Source organism: Hyla sarda, chromosome 1 (assembly GCF_029499605.1).
Source record: "Hyla sarda isolate aHylSar1 chromosome 1, aHylSar1.hap1, whole genome shotgun sequence".
Taxonomy (NCBI): domain Eukaryota; kingdom Metazoa; phylum Chordata; class Amphibia; order Anura; family Hylidae; genus Hyla; species Hyla sarda.
The window spans coordinates 314,729,619-314,744,759 of record NC_079189.1 but is presented as its reverse complement, the minus strand read 5'-3'; the positions used below and the strand labels follow the sequence as shown (position 1 = coordinate 314,744,759).

General features: G+C 42.1%; 1 protein-coding gene across 5 annotated transcripts in view; it reads left to right on the top strand.

Annotated features, from left to right (window-relative positions):
• PAX5 (paired box 5) overlaps positions 1 to 15,141 on the top strand; it is a 324,504-nt gene that overhangs the window by 272,064 nt on the left and 37,299 nt on the right. For all 5 annotated transcript variants that reach the window (XM_056518288.1, XM_056518291.1, XM_056518287.1 and 2 more), the window contains one exon: positions 14,243 to 14,329. In XM_056518288.1, the coding sequence (XP_056374263.1) occupies positions 14,243 to 14,329 (87 nt within the window). The remainder of the gene's footprint in view (positions 1 to 14,242; positions 14,330 to 15,141) is intronic.

Genomic DNA, 15,141 nt, shown 5'->3' with positions numbered 1-15,141 from the left:
AACTACTTTGTATGAGCTTTTCCTCTATTTACAGCCTGTGTGATCTTGCCTCCCTGATAACTTGGATGCTTTCCATTCTCTCCACACTCTGATCTGCAATGTAAATCCTCCTCCCCACCTCTGATGGTATCTCTAAGGGTATTGTCACGATGCCGGCTGGCAGGAGGTGGATCCTCTGTGCCAGAGAGGGATAGCGAGGACCGTGCTAGTGGACCGGTTCTAAGACACTACAGGTTTTCACCAGAGCCCGCCGCAAAGCGGGATGGTCTTGCTGCGGCGGTAGTGACCAGGTCGTATCCACTAGCAACGGCTCACCTCTCTGGCTGCTGAAGATGCTGAAGATAGGCGCGGTACAATGGAGTAGGCAGAAGCAAGGTCGGACGTAGCAGAAGGTCGGGGGCAGGCGGCAAGGATCGTAGTCAGGGGCAACGGCAGGAGGTCAGGAACACGGACTAGGAACAGACAAGGAATGCTTTCACTAGGCACAAGTGCAACAAGATCCGGCAAGGGAGTGCAGGGGAAGTGAGGTATAAGTAGGGAGTGCACAGGTGGAAACTAATTAAGCTAATTGGGAAGATTGGGCCAGGCACCATCATTGGTGCACTGGCCCTTTAAATCGCAGAGACCCGGCGCGCGCGCGCCCTAGGGAGCGGGGCCGCGCGCGCCGGGACAGGACCGAGGGAGAGCGAGTCAGGTACGGGGACCGGGGTGCGCATCGCGAGCGGGCGCTATCCGCATCGCGAATCGCACCCCGGCTGAAGGCGGGACCGCAGCGCACCCGGTCAGTGGATCTGACCGGGGCGCTGCAACAACGAAGATGAGGCGAGCGCTCCGGGGAGGAACGGGGACCCGGAGCGCTCGGCGTGACAGTACCCCCCCCCTTGGGTCTCCCCCTCTTCTTGGGGCCAAAGAACCTGAAGAAAAAAAACTCAATTTTTCCGAGATTAGGTCCAATGCAAATTAGGAGGGGTTCTGTGTGGAAATGTACGAGACAGTCCAATCTTTTATTGAAAAAACAATAGATGTAGAGGGGTCTGGCGAGACTGGTCACAGGAACGTAGAACCTGTTGATGAGAGAGGCCAAAAAAAATTTTCCTGCAGATCCGGAATCCAAGAAGAGCATAGTAGAAAAGGAGAAGGTAGAGGCAGATATCCGCACAGGCACAGTAAGGCGTGGAGAAGCAGAGTTGACATCAAGAACTGTGTCACCTTTGTGCGGAGTCAGCGTGCGTCTTTCCAGGCAGGGAGGACGGATAGGACAATCCTTCAGGAAGTGTTCGGTACCGGCATAGTACAGGCAAAGATTCTCCATGCGGCGTCGTGTCCTCTCTTGAGGTGTCAAGCAAGACCGGTCAACTTGCATAGCCTCCGCGGCGGGAAGCACAGGAACAGATTGCAGAGGACCAGAGGAGAGAGGAGCCGGGGAGAAAAAACGCCTCGTGCGAACAAAGTCCATATCCAGGCGGAGCTCCAGACGCCATCCGGAAGAACGCATGTCAATGCGAGTGGCTAGATGAATGAGTTCATGTAGGTCAGCAGGAGTCTCTCGTGCGGCCAGAACATCTTTAATGTTGCTGGATAGGCCTTTTTTAAAGGTCGCGCAGAGAACCTCACTATTCCAGGACAACTCGTAAGCAAGAGCACGGAACTGAATGGCGTACTCGCCAACGGAAGAAACACCCTGGGCCAGGTTCAGCAGGGCAATCTCGGCTGAAGAAGCTCGGGCAGGTTCCTCAAAGACACTTCGAATTTCCGAGAAGAAGGAGTGTACAGAGGCAGTGACGGGGTCATTGCGGTCCCAGAGCGGTGCGGCCCATGACAGGGCTTTTCCAGACAGAAGGCAGAACACGAAAGCCACCTTAGACCTTTCAGTAGGAAACTGGTCCGACATCATCTCCAAGTGCTGGGAACATTGCGAAAGAAAGCCACGGCAATACTTAGAGTCCCCATCAAATTTGTCCGGCAAGGACAGGCAGAGGCTAGGAGTGGCCACTCGCTGCGGAGGAGGTGCAGGAGCTGGCGGAGGAGATGATTGCTGAAGAAGTTGCGAAAGTTGGCGCACTTCCGACAGCTGGTGGGTTAGAAGGGCGACCTGTCGGGCGATATCAGAGGCAACTGGCAGGGGATGTTGGTGCAAAATGGTGGACACTTCCGACAGCTGGTGGGTTAGATGGGCGATCTGTCGGGCGATATCAGAGACAACTGGCAGGGGAACCTCAGCGGGATCCATGGCCGGATCTACTGTCACGATGCCGGCTGGCAGGAGGTGGATCCTCTGTGCCAGAGAGGGATAGCGAGGACCGTGCTAGTGGACCGGTTCTAAGACACTACAGGTTTTCACCAGAGCCCGCCGCAAAGCGGGATGGTCTTGCTGCGGCGGTAGTGACCAGGTCGTATCCACTAGCAACGGCTCACCTCTCTGGCTGCTGAAGATGCTGAAGATAGGCGCGGTACAATGGAGTAGGCAGAAGCAAGGTCGGACGTAGCAGAAGGTCGGGGGCAGGCGGCAAGGATCGTAGTCAGGGGCAACGGCAGGAGGTCAGGAACACGGACTAGGAACAGACAAGGAATGCTTTCACTAGGCACAAGTGCAACAAGATCCGGCAAGGGAGTGCAGGGGAAGTGAGGTATAAGTAGGGAGTGCACAGGTGGAAACTAATTAAGCTAATTGGGAAGATTGGGCCAGGCACCATCATTGGTGCACTGGCCCTTTAAATCGCAGAGACCCGGCGCGCGCGCGCCCTAGGGAGCGGGGCCGCGCGCGCCGGGACAGGACCGAGGGAGAGCGAGTCAGGTACGGGGACCGGGGTGCGCATCGCGAGCGGGCGCTATCCGCATCGCGAATCGCACCCCGGCTGAAGGCGGGACCGCAGCGCACCCGGTCAGTGGATCTGACCGGGGCGCTGCAACAACGAAGATGAGGCGAGCGCTCCGGGGAGGAACGGGGACCCGGAGCGCTCGGCGTGACAGGTATGTTTACTCAGGCAGGATCTACAATGAGTTTCCTGCTGTAAATAAATCTACCCTATTACTGAGACGGGGTAAGGAGAGGGCAGAGAGACCCTGAAAGCCAGTAGCAGTGTTGTTAGATCAAAAACAGAAAGACATCCTGCTGGGGGAAGGACTTACATAGATTCCATAGCATTAAAATGGCAGAAAACGTTTAATAAAGACTATTTGGAAAGTTGCTTCATTTAGCACTTAGGAAGCAAATGAACAATTAAAAAAGATCAGTGCAAAGGCTCCACAGTAACATACCTAATGTGATTGCATAAAGTTTCCTAAATTTAATTTTAGATGTAATTTAGCCCTATACTCCACATTCCATCATTATAAAATGGAACTAAATAATTAAAGAGCCATCAAAAATCCAAATTCCCAAAAAAAAAAGTGATATATTTAAAATAAATATTTACACATCATATAAAATATATGTGTTAGATTCGACGGCCTATCACTGTGTTTTATTCAATAGTTCATGATCTAGGGTGTTCAGTGTTCAGGACATATAGGTGATACCTATGTGTGTGATGTGTATGTTTTCCCAGTTGCTGCGCAAGATTCATTATGCAACGCACACCAACAACTGTGAAAACCTCACGCACTTTCAGAAGTCAGCCAGTCTGCAAACCACATCCCCTGAAGTGTACAGAAAGGTAAAAAGCCAAAGCTAGTGCAGATCTCATGAAATAAATGCGCAAGATAAAACACACAGCGCATTTTAGTCAGCGCACACCAGTTTATATATCTCCCCCTAGAGTTTATAATACGTTACAGATTGTGACATAAGGAAAATGATAATAACTCTCAAAAGTTTATTTTTTGACAGAATATAGTGTAACAAAGAGACCAAAAAATATCAACTTTCACTTTTATTTTAAACATTTGTAGACTTTAGATTTCTGTGTATTATAAATATGAGTATGTCTTTGGAACTTGAATGAGTACGAATTCATACTAAGGTCTTTAAAACGTATTGTAAAATAGTGTTGAGCGGCATAGGCCATATTCGAATTCGCGAATATTCGCGAATATATGGACGAATATTCGTCATATATTCGCGAATATTCGCATATTCGTTATATTCTCGTTTTATTTTCGCATATGCAAAAATTCGCGTATGCGAAAATTAACATATGTGGATATTAGCATATACAAAATTAGCATACGCGAAAATTCGCATATGCGAAAATTAACATATGCTAATTTTCGCATATGCGAATGTTCGTGCGCCAGTCTCACACAGTAGTATTACAGCCTTCTTTACACCACACAAGCTGGAAGCAGAGAGGGGTGATCACTGTGATGTGTACTGTGAAGAAAAAAAAAAAAACGAATATTCGTAATTACGAATATATAGCGCTATATTCGCGAAATTCGCGAATTCGCGAATATGCGATATTCGCGAATAATATTCGAATTGCGAATATTCGCGAGCAACACTATTGTAAAATATAAGTAAGAAAGGATAGTAGAGACTTAATCTAGATTCCCACATGTTCCCATCACTTTTTTGTGTTGCTAGATGGCATCTTGTCATCTTTGGCTATATGGTCATGGCAGACTGTTTCTTTCATCAATACTCGCAACACAGTATAGACATTTTACTATTAACCCTGTAAACCCCTTCCATCTCTTACAAGCCTTACATTGAACAGATACAGTTTACAGTGAATTGGAGGAAAGGGCTGGTCTAGTCGCAGGAGCTGAATGCTCCATAAGCCTTTGGCTAGTCTGTACTGCATAAGGCTGACAGTTGACTACTCAGGCATAAAAACTAGAGAATTGGAAGCCTCAGCTTGTCAGTGAATAGAGTATCCCCAGAGACAGTTGGAAATGTGTGTTTGCAGAAGCAGTCAGTAAGGGGAAATTTGGTACAGAAGTAAAAAGGAGATCGAATAGTGAAACACAAGCCTGTCTTGAATGATGTTCATGTGGAAGTGTTTAGAGTTGAAAAGGATAATTCCTTTACTCTGTTTTGTACTGAGACAAATCTTGTTATAAAAAACGTAATCTTGTCATGTAAAACACAGAAGGCATGCACATAGATCATCCTAACCACTCACTTACAACACATGCAATGCAAGTATTTTCCCTTATATAAGCTTAGATCATAATTCAGTATTATTCTGATGGGTTTATTGGCTTAGTGAGTATGTGTGTCCATGATGGAGAAAATAGATTGTGTATGCCGTATCGGACATGGACTGATGTGAGCCACGGCCCTGCTAAAAAAATTTTTTTTTAATTTTGATCACCATTTCAACTTATTATCATCAGCCACCCACAAAACACAGTATCCATTTTCTGAAAAATCTTCAAAAAAACTGAAAAAATGAAGAAGGAACATACAAATATTGTTTGAAACATACAAAACCAAGAATAGTAAAAATCATGAAGAAGATTTCTCATTCTTTTCAAACATATGGCTTTTATATGACAATTTTTTATAAACTTACTTTTGCTTACATGTGACCTATTTATCAAATAGTCGCACGACCTTGATAAATTAATCACACATAAGCAAAACCCAGGAAACCCGCTTACAAAAGCATTTTTTAAAGCAGAAAAGTTTTCCCTTATGTTTCCCTTATGGCCCCAGTTTGGAGACCATTGTGTAATGGTCTCCAATCTGTGCTCTTTCAGCTGTTGCAAAACTACAACTCCCAGCATGCACCGACTGTCCAATGCATGCTGGGAGTTTTAGTTCAGCAACAACTGGCCCTTCAGATGTTGCCGAACTACAACTCCCAGCATGCCTGGACAGTCAGTGCATGTTGAGAGTTGTAGTTTTGCAACAACTGGAGACACACTGATTGGGAAACATTGTCTGTTTCTAACTCAGTGTTTCCTAACCTGTGTGCCTCCAGCTGTTGCAAAACTATAACTCCCAGCATGCACTAACAGACCATGCATGCTGGGAGTTGTGGTTTTGCAACAGCTGGTGCCCCCCCTCCCCTGTGAATGTACAGGGTACATTCACATGGGCGAGGGTTTTACAGTGGGTTTCTCGCTGCAAGCTTGAGATGCAGCAAATTTTGCGCTGGGAAACTCACTGTAATCCCTCGCCCATGTGACTGTACCCTAAAAACACTACACTACCACAAAATAAAATAAAAAGTTAAAAACACTACATATACACATACCCCTACACAGTACCCCCCCCCCCAATAAGAACGTCCGATACGCCACTGTTTCCAAAGCAGAGCCTCCAGCTGTTGCAAAACAGCAACTCCCAGTATTGCCGGACAGCCATTGACTGTCCAAGCATGCTGGGAGTTTTGCAACAGCTGGAGGCACCCTGTTTGGGAATCACTGGCGTAGAATACCCCTATGTCCACCCCTATGCAAGTCCCTAATTTAGGCCTCTCTCTCACTTTGGAGCCCTGTCGTATTTCAAGTCAAAAGTTTAGGGCCACATATGGGGTATCGCCGTACTCGGGAGAAATTGCGTTACAAGGTTTGTGGGGGTATTTCTCCTTTAACCCTTCATGAAATGGAAATGTTTGGGTCTACACCAGAATGTTAGTGTAAAAAAAAAAAATTATTTACACTAACATGCTGATGTTGCCCCATACTTTACATTTTCACAAGAGGTAAAAGGGAAAAAAGCCCCCCAAAATTTGTAATGCAATTTCTCCCGACTACGGAGATACCCCATGTGTGGGCACAAAGTGCTCTGGGGGCGCACAAAAAGGCCCAGAAGGGAGAGTGCACCATGTACATTTGAGGTGATTTGCACAGGGGTGGCTGATTGTTACAGCGGTTTTGACAAACGCAAAAAACAAACAAAAAAACACCACATGTGACCCCATTTCGGAAACTACACCAATAACGGAATGTAATGAGGGGTGCAGTGAGACTTTACCCCCCACAGGTGTCTGACAGATCTTTGGAACAGTGGTCGGTGAAAATGAAAACTTTTGTAAAACCCACTGTTCCAAAGGTCTGTCAGACACCAGTGGGGGGTAAATGCTCACTGTACCCCTTGTTACATTCCTCAAGGGTCTAGTATGATAGTATGTCATGTGGGGTTTTTTGCTGTCCTGGGTATTTTCTGCTATTAACCCTTGCAAAAATGTGAAATTTGGGGGGGGAAACAAACATTTTTTTTTTTTACATATGCAAAAGTCGTGAAACACCTGTGGGGTATTAAGGCTCACTTAATTCCTTGTTACATTCCTCAAGGGGTCTAGTTTCCAAAATGATATGCCATGTGTTTTTTTTTTTTTGCTCTCCTGGCACCATAGGGGCTTCCTAAATGCTACATGCAAAATTTGCTCTCAAAAAGCCAAATATGACTCCTTCTCTTCTGAGCATTGTAGTTCGCCCGTAGTGCACTTCAGGTCAACTTATGGGGTACCTCCATACTCAGAAGAGATGGGGTTACACATATTGAGTATTTTCTGCTATTAACCCTTGCAAAAATTTGAAATTTGGGGGGAAACACACATTTTAGTGAAAACATTTTTTTTTTTTTTACATATGCAAAAGTCGTGAAACACCTGTGGGGTATTAAGGCTCACTTTATTCCTTGTTACGTTCCTCAAGGGGTCTAGTTTCCAAAATAGTATGCCATGTGTTTTTTTTTTTTGCTGTTCTGGCACCATAGGGGCTTCCTAAATGCAACATGCCCCCCAAAAACCATTTCAGAAAAACGTACTCTCCAAAATCCCATTGTCGCTCCTTCGCTTCTGAGCCCTCTACTGTGCCCGCTGAACACTTTACATAGACATATGAGGTATGTGCTTACTCGAGAGAAATTGGGCTACAAATATAAGTATAAATTCTTTCCTTTTACCCCTTGTAAAAATTCAAAAATTGGGTCTACAAGAACATGCGAGTGTAAAAAATGAAGATTGTGAATTTTCTCCTTGACTTTGCTGCTATTCCTGTGAAACACCTAAAAGGTTAAAATGCTGGCTGAATCTCATTTTGAATACTTTGGGGGGTGCAGTTTTTATAATGGGGTCATTTGTGGGGTATTTCTAATATGAAGACCCTTTAAATCCACTTCAAACCTGAACTGGTCCCTGAAATATAGTGAGTTTGAAAATGTTGTGAAAAATTGGAAAATTGCTGCTGAACTTTGAAGCCCTCTGATGTCTTCCAAAAGTAAAAACTCATCAATTTTATGATGCAAACATAAAGTAGACATATTTTATATGTGAATAAATTTTTTTTTTGTAATATACATTTTCCTTACAAGCAGAAAGCTTCAAAGTTAGAAAATTTCTAATTTTTCATCAAATTTGGGGATTTTTCACCAAGAAAGGATGCAAGTTATCACAAAAATTTACCACTATATTAAAGTAGAATATGTCACGAAAAAACAATCTCGGAATCAGAATGATAACTAAAAGCATTCCAGAGTTATTAATGTTTAAAATGACAGTGGTTAGATGTGCAAAAAAAACGCTCTGGTCCTTAAGGCCAAAATGGGCTTGGTCCTAAATGGGTTAATATTGATGTTGGTGGGCGGATTCTTGCGTCACTGCGCTGAGGCCAGAGTTTACGTCAGGAAGGAACACAGCGCAGCACCAACAAGCACATAAACAATAGTAAAGCCACAAAACAAACAAAAAAAAAAGTCTCAGTACGTTACCCACCCCAAAATGTGCATGAAACTGTATTACTATGGATGTTTCTTTTTTTCTAAGGACAAATTTTCGTGCCTCATATGGGATATTTCTGTAGTCCGAAAAAATTCTCACACAATTATTTTGTGCCTTATTCTATTTTAACACATTGTTAATTAAAAAATGTAGTGGGTACGTCAGCATGTACGTGTCCTAAAATTAACAAGGTGTGCAGTGTGTATTTTCAACCTTAAAATTAATAATTATTAGGTATATAATTTTTTTTTCTAGAATTAACATTAACATTAATGTAGTAGCTTTGTTTCATGATGCAGAACAAGAACAGTTGTTATAGTGGGTGTTAATGTCCTTTTCTGCAGACGTATGCACTTTCTGTAAGCCAGGATGGACCTGGAATACATATGCGACTTTTAAATGGAGATGCAACTTTTTTTCTTCATAAATAGCGACTATCGCATTTGATAAATACATGACCACTGCAAAGTAAAAAAAACTTATTACTACGTGAGCAGATTTTAAAATCTAAAAGTCGCAGAATGTATAGAAATGTCACACGTGGGCAAGTACGTGCAACTTTTATTACACATAGTTCTTTTTTTACTACGGGAACATGATAAATCTCCTTCCATATGATTACACCAAAATCATTCTTCCTAATATTAAATCTCAAAAACCAAAAGAGGCCGAACATAAGTGTAGTTGGTAAAGTTTTCACAGCATATAAAATCTGTTAAATCTGTGAACAAAACTTGAGATGTTTGGAAATAGAAAGATGGTTCCTCAGTCTTGATTCGTAGGATTTAGAGTCTCCTGCTAGGGTGTTTGGAATGTTATGGAGAATTTTATAAAATCTGTACAATATAAAGGCTATTTTAGTATGTGTAGGAATGATCTTTGGAAGCCATGTCTCTTATATGAGTTTGTGCTTCTACCACTCACGGTCAGTATAAATCAATTCTACAAGGGTAATTTTTTAAACCACCATATGTTTTTTTAGCAATTAAGAACTCAAGGCACTAGAATGTCTGCTCATCACTACTTTGTGAGCCTCCCATGAGATAGCTGCGGAGGACAGTGGTCCCTTGTTATTGGTGAAAAAGGCTTATAGTTGCTAACATAAGGAGTTTCTGCTTACAGGTTGCTTGACCATGGATCAATAAATCCCTATTCTGAGAGTCCTATTAAGTTTTGTTTTGTCTGTGACAGGGTATCTAGGTTTAAGTTGAAGATGGCTCAAGTCCTGTCATGTTCCAGTGCTGTAGCCATTGGCCCACCCCTTACCATTATATAGTTTCTCAGTACTGTTGTCTAAGTCTTTAGCATGTCATTGCATGCCATGTAGGGCAGTGAATTAATGATCATGGATTGAAGCCAAGACACCTGGGGCAGATTTACTACAGACTGGCATTTTATGTGCTGGTGTTTAGCTGAAGCCTATTGAAGTAAACTGTCATGAATGTTTAAGATTGTAGACCTCTTAATGAATTTGTTTATACATAGTTAGTAGTAGTTAGTACGGTCGAAAAAAGACATATGTCCATCAAGTTCAACCAGGGAATTAAAGGGTAGGGGTGTAGACAGAGCGCCGGCACTATAGTGTATGTACAATGCTGAAGGTGCAGCGTGAGACTACAGTGACAGTCTTTGGACGGGTGGTACGGCGGAGTCGGGTGTGCGCTTATATTGAGAACGACATGCATAATATATCCAGAAAAGAAAAGTACATATCAAGCACTCACCTGGTATTGTGCCAAAGAAGGTGCTTTTATTCCATGCTGATGGGGTTACAGCGGTTCGGGTCGGGGAGAGGAAGAAAACTGAGCTCAGACGAGCTCCTGGAACGACGGTTCCATTTCGCGGGTTATAACCTGCGAAACTGAACTGTCATCTTCCAGCCAGAAAGTCACAATTGTTTGCACAAAACAGTGTTTCACACTTTTCTACACCAGAAAACTGCCATACAAGCCACAGTAAATTCCCCCCACAGTTTCTAGTATCATAGTGGTGCCCTTCCAAGGAGTTAGCCTTTAAACGAGTGAGGTGTATGTTTTATTGAACTTCCAACATTCAGTATGGCAGGCATCCTTAACCTTACTGACAAGTGTCTTGAAGTCATTTTTTGTAGAAAACGGCATCTTTCCAGTTCTTGGATGATCTCGGACTGTAGTCTGATTTTCGAAGTTTTTTCCAAATTGGAAGGAGAGGGTGAACCCAAGTGAAAGGGGTGCAACCTTTTGTTTGAGTGGAATGGGAGCTGTCTGATTATCCTCAGTCCCTGGCTCAACTGTACATAGGGTTTCCACCTGGCCGGTATTTTGGCGACTCTGCTGGTATATTTATATTAAAAAAGCAGTGCAATGCAATGGCCGATATTTATCCAACAAATCCTCCAACTCCCGTAATGTTGCACCATATACTATACTGGTGCCTCCCAACCAGGGCGCCTCCAGCTGTTGCAAAACTACAACACCCAGAATGCCTGGACAGCAGCTGGCTGTCCGGGCATGCTGGGTGTTGTAGTTTTGTAACAGCTGGAGGCACCCCTGGTTGGGAAACACTGACCTATACTACAATCACGGCCGTAAATGTTGGCACCCCTGAAATTTTTCAGGAAAATGAAGTATTTTTCACAGAAAAGGATTGCAGTAACACATGTTTTGCTATACACATGTTTATTCCCTTTGTGTGTATTGGAACAAAACTAAAAAAGGGAGGAAAAAAAAGCTAATTGGACATAATGTCAAACCAAACTCCAAAAATGGGCTTGACAAACTTATATGGGCATCCTTTCAAAATTGTGGAAAAATAAGATTGTTTCAAGCATGTGATGCTCCTTTAAGCTCACTTGGGGCAAGTAAAAGGTGTGGGCAATATAAAAATCACAACTGAAAGCAGATAAAAAGGAGAGAAGTTTACTTAGTCTTTGTGTGTGCCACACTAATCATGGACAACAGAAAGAGGAGAAGAGAACTCTGAGGACTTGAGATCCAAAATTGTGGAAAAATATCAACAATCTCAAGGTTACAAGTCCATCTCCAGAGATCTTGATTTGCCTTTGTCCACAGTGCGGAACATTATCAAGAAGTTTGCAACCCATGGCACAGTAGCTAATCTCCCTGGGCACGGACGGAAGAGAAAAATTGATGAAAGGTGTCAACGCAGGATAGTCTGGATAGTGGAGAAGCAGCCCCAAACAAGTTCCAAAGATATTCAAGCTGTCCTGCAGGCTCAGGGAGCATCAGTGTCAGCGCAAACTATCCGTCAACATTTAAATTAAATGAAACGCTATGGCAGGAGACCCAGGAGGACCCCACTGCTGACACAGAGACATAAAAAAGCAAGACTACATTTTGCCAAAATGAACTTAAATAAGACAAAATCCTTCTGGAAAAACGTCTTGTGGACAGATGAGACCAAGATAGAGCTTTTTGGTAAAGCCTACAAAGAAAAGAACACAGTACCTACAGTGAAATATGGTGGTAGTTCAATGATGTTTTGGGGTTGCTTTGCTGCCTCTGGCACTGAGTGCCTTGAACGTGTAAAAGGCATCATGAAATCTGAGGATAACCAACAGATTTTTGGGTTGCACTATACAGCACAGCGTCAAAAAGCTAGGTTTGCATCCGCGGTCTACCAGCAGGACAATGACCCCAAACATATGTCAAAAAGCACCCAGAAATGGATGGCATCAAAGTGCCATTGAACACGTATGGAGAGATCTTCAAATTTCTGTTGGGAAAAGGCACCCTTCCAAAAATAGAGACCTGGAGCAGTTTGCAAAGGAAGAGTGGTCCAACATTCCGGCTGAGAGATGGAAGAAGCTTATTGATGGTTATAGGAAGCCAATGATTTCAGTTATTTTTTAAAAAACGGTGTGCAACCAAATATTAAATTAAGGGTGGCAATAATTTTGTACAGCCCATTTTTGGAGTTTGGTGCGACATTATGTCCAATTTGCTTTTTTTCTTCCCTTTTTTGGTTAACTTCCAATACACACAAAGGGAATAAACATGTGTATAGCAAAACATGGATTACTGTAATCCTTTTCTGTGAGAAACGCTTCATTTTCTTGAAAAATTTCAGGGGTGCCAACATTTACGGACATGACTTTATATTCTACTATATAGTCCAACATGCTGGGAGTTGTAGTTTTCATTTGGGGCAGCTGCTGAGCCACAGGCTGTATCAGCACATGCTGGGAGTTGTACTAAGTAACTAACTGCAACTCTCAAATTTAATATAAAAAAGCGATCAAAAAGTCCCATCAAAACTAAAATGGTACAGTTAAAAACTACAGATCGGGTCACAAAAAATGAGCCTCATACATCCCCGTATAAGGAGAAATAAAAAAGTTATAGGGGTCAGAAGAGGACAAAATTAGCCCCGCATATGTGTATCCTGTGTTGTCACGCATATATAACTAGTTATGCAAATTAGCATGGCCAGTATTTTTCTTTTTTTTGGTAAAGTGTTTCGGGTTTTGGAGTGGTGTGAGGAGAAGAGGCCACTGAGCCTCATGTAAGTGTAGCTGTAACTATATCTATACCATATATCTCTAAACACATTTTATTTTATTTGTTTTCTAGTAAATAGTACATCATTAATTAAATCTACAAGTTATGTCAATGCTCTTGATTTCATTAATGATTCACTATTTATTGCTAAATATTTTTTAATTAGATTAAACCTGACATAAACAGACTCAGATTGTGGTAGAACCGGAAAAATCTTGAAATGATAATACACTATGGGGGAAATTTGTGAAAACCTGTCCAGAGGAAAAGTTGCTGAATTGCCCATAGCAACCAATCAGATCGCGTCTTTAATCTTTCCGAGGCCTTTTCAAAAAGCAATCTGATTGGTAGCTATGGGCAACTTAGCAACTTTTCCTCTGAACAGGTTTTGATAAATCTCCCCCTTTGTGTTCATTGGGTGGATACTCATTGAAAATTCCTATTGTCTATGGAGAGGCATACTTACTACAGTTAAATGTATGTATCTTACTGAGCAGGATGTCAAAGGATGGAGGCTAACTAAAAGAGGTTTACTTTCCCCATCACTGCACTGACAGCTGCCTTATGTCATGTGCATGGAGAGGGAGTCTCAATCTTTGTGTCTCCACAGCATCCATCACTCATGTAGTGTCTGATCAAGTACTAAGATGGGGAAGACAGACTTATGGAAAACTATGTGTATATAACTTAAAAAGCCAAATATTTGGAGCTCTTTAAGGCTGGGTTTACGCAACATAAATTTTTCAGCTCCTATTTTATTTTACGATCGGATATCCTGCACATTACCAGCAAAGTTTTTGAGGAAATCGGCACGTAAATTTAAATACAAGTCGAATTTTACACAGTGTGAACCCAGTCTAAGTCTTCGTCTAAATTTTCGATATATTGTTAGCAGAACCTTTATAATGACTGTTAGTTTAATAGCTTCCTTCTGTTTTGACATTATATTTTTTTTGTAGGTTTTTGTTACTTATTTTGATACCTTATTTTGTAGGTTTATGTTTTACTTATTTGCAGCTTTGAAACTGTTTTCAGATAATATGAGGATAATAATGCATGAAAGACAAAACACTACTGCCTTTTTATTATGTTTGTGTTTTTACTTTTTCTTTTTGTTTTACTTTGTAGGGAGTGATTTCTCTGGGAGTCCATACAGCCATCCACAGTATTCATCATATAATGATTCATGGAGATTTCCTAATCCTGGCTTACTAGGTATGTACATTAAAGTTTATATTTTAGAAAGTGTTGACATTACACAGATTTGTAAAAAAAAAAAAGGCTTTACTGGAATCAAGAGATACCAGATTTACAGCTCAGGAGTTGTAGGCACATATCCTCCTGCACCTTATGTACACTCATCTCCACTATTCCTACAGTGCCATCTGTTTCATTCCAGCTCAGCTTCAACCATGCATTTTTTTTTTTACTGTAACCAGGTTATGTGACAAGCACAAAATGTGGCATTTTTCAGATGCCATTTTTGTACTGCCATTCTTATGATTGATAGTAATGTACATTGCAACAAATGTATCAAGATGTCGCTCACTGTCAAGTGAACTTGTCATATCTAAGTATATTCTTAACTAGGCTTCCGGAGAAACAAGACCTCTAGTGTGCTCCGGATTTAAGTCACAGTGCGCAAAAATTTGCAAACACTTTTACACTTCTAAAAAAAAAGTTGCATTATGTAAATGATACTTTCAGGTCAAAGAGGAGCACTCAAAATGTTGCAAATGTTTGAGCAGTGAAGTAGTTGCACAAAATTTTGCCACAAATGTATGAAAAACCATTCATAATGCCTTGACAAATTCCCTAAACTGATAATCTGGCTGACTGCCAGCAACATGTAGCACATAATTGGTTTAACTAGGTGAACTGCTCAGAGTTGGTAGTTGTCAGTTCACATTACATATAGTTTCTGTAGTGTTTTCTTACTCAAAGTGTATTTAAAAAAAAATATGACTCTCTCTCTCTCGGCATACACAAAAAAATCTACACTGTTCTCTAATAATAATAGTCTATAC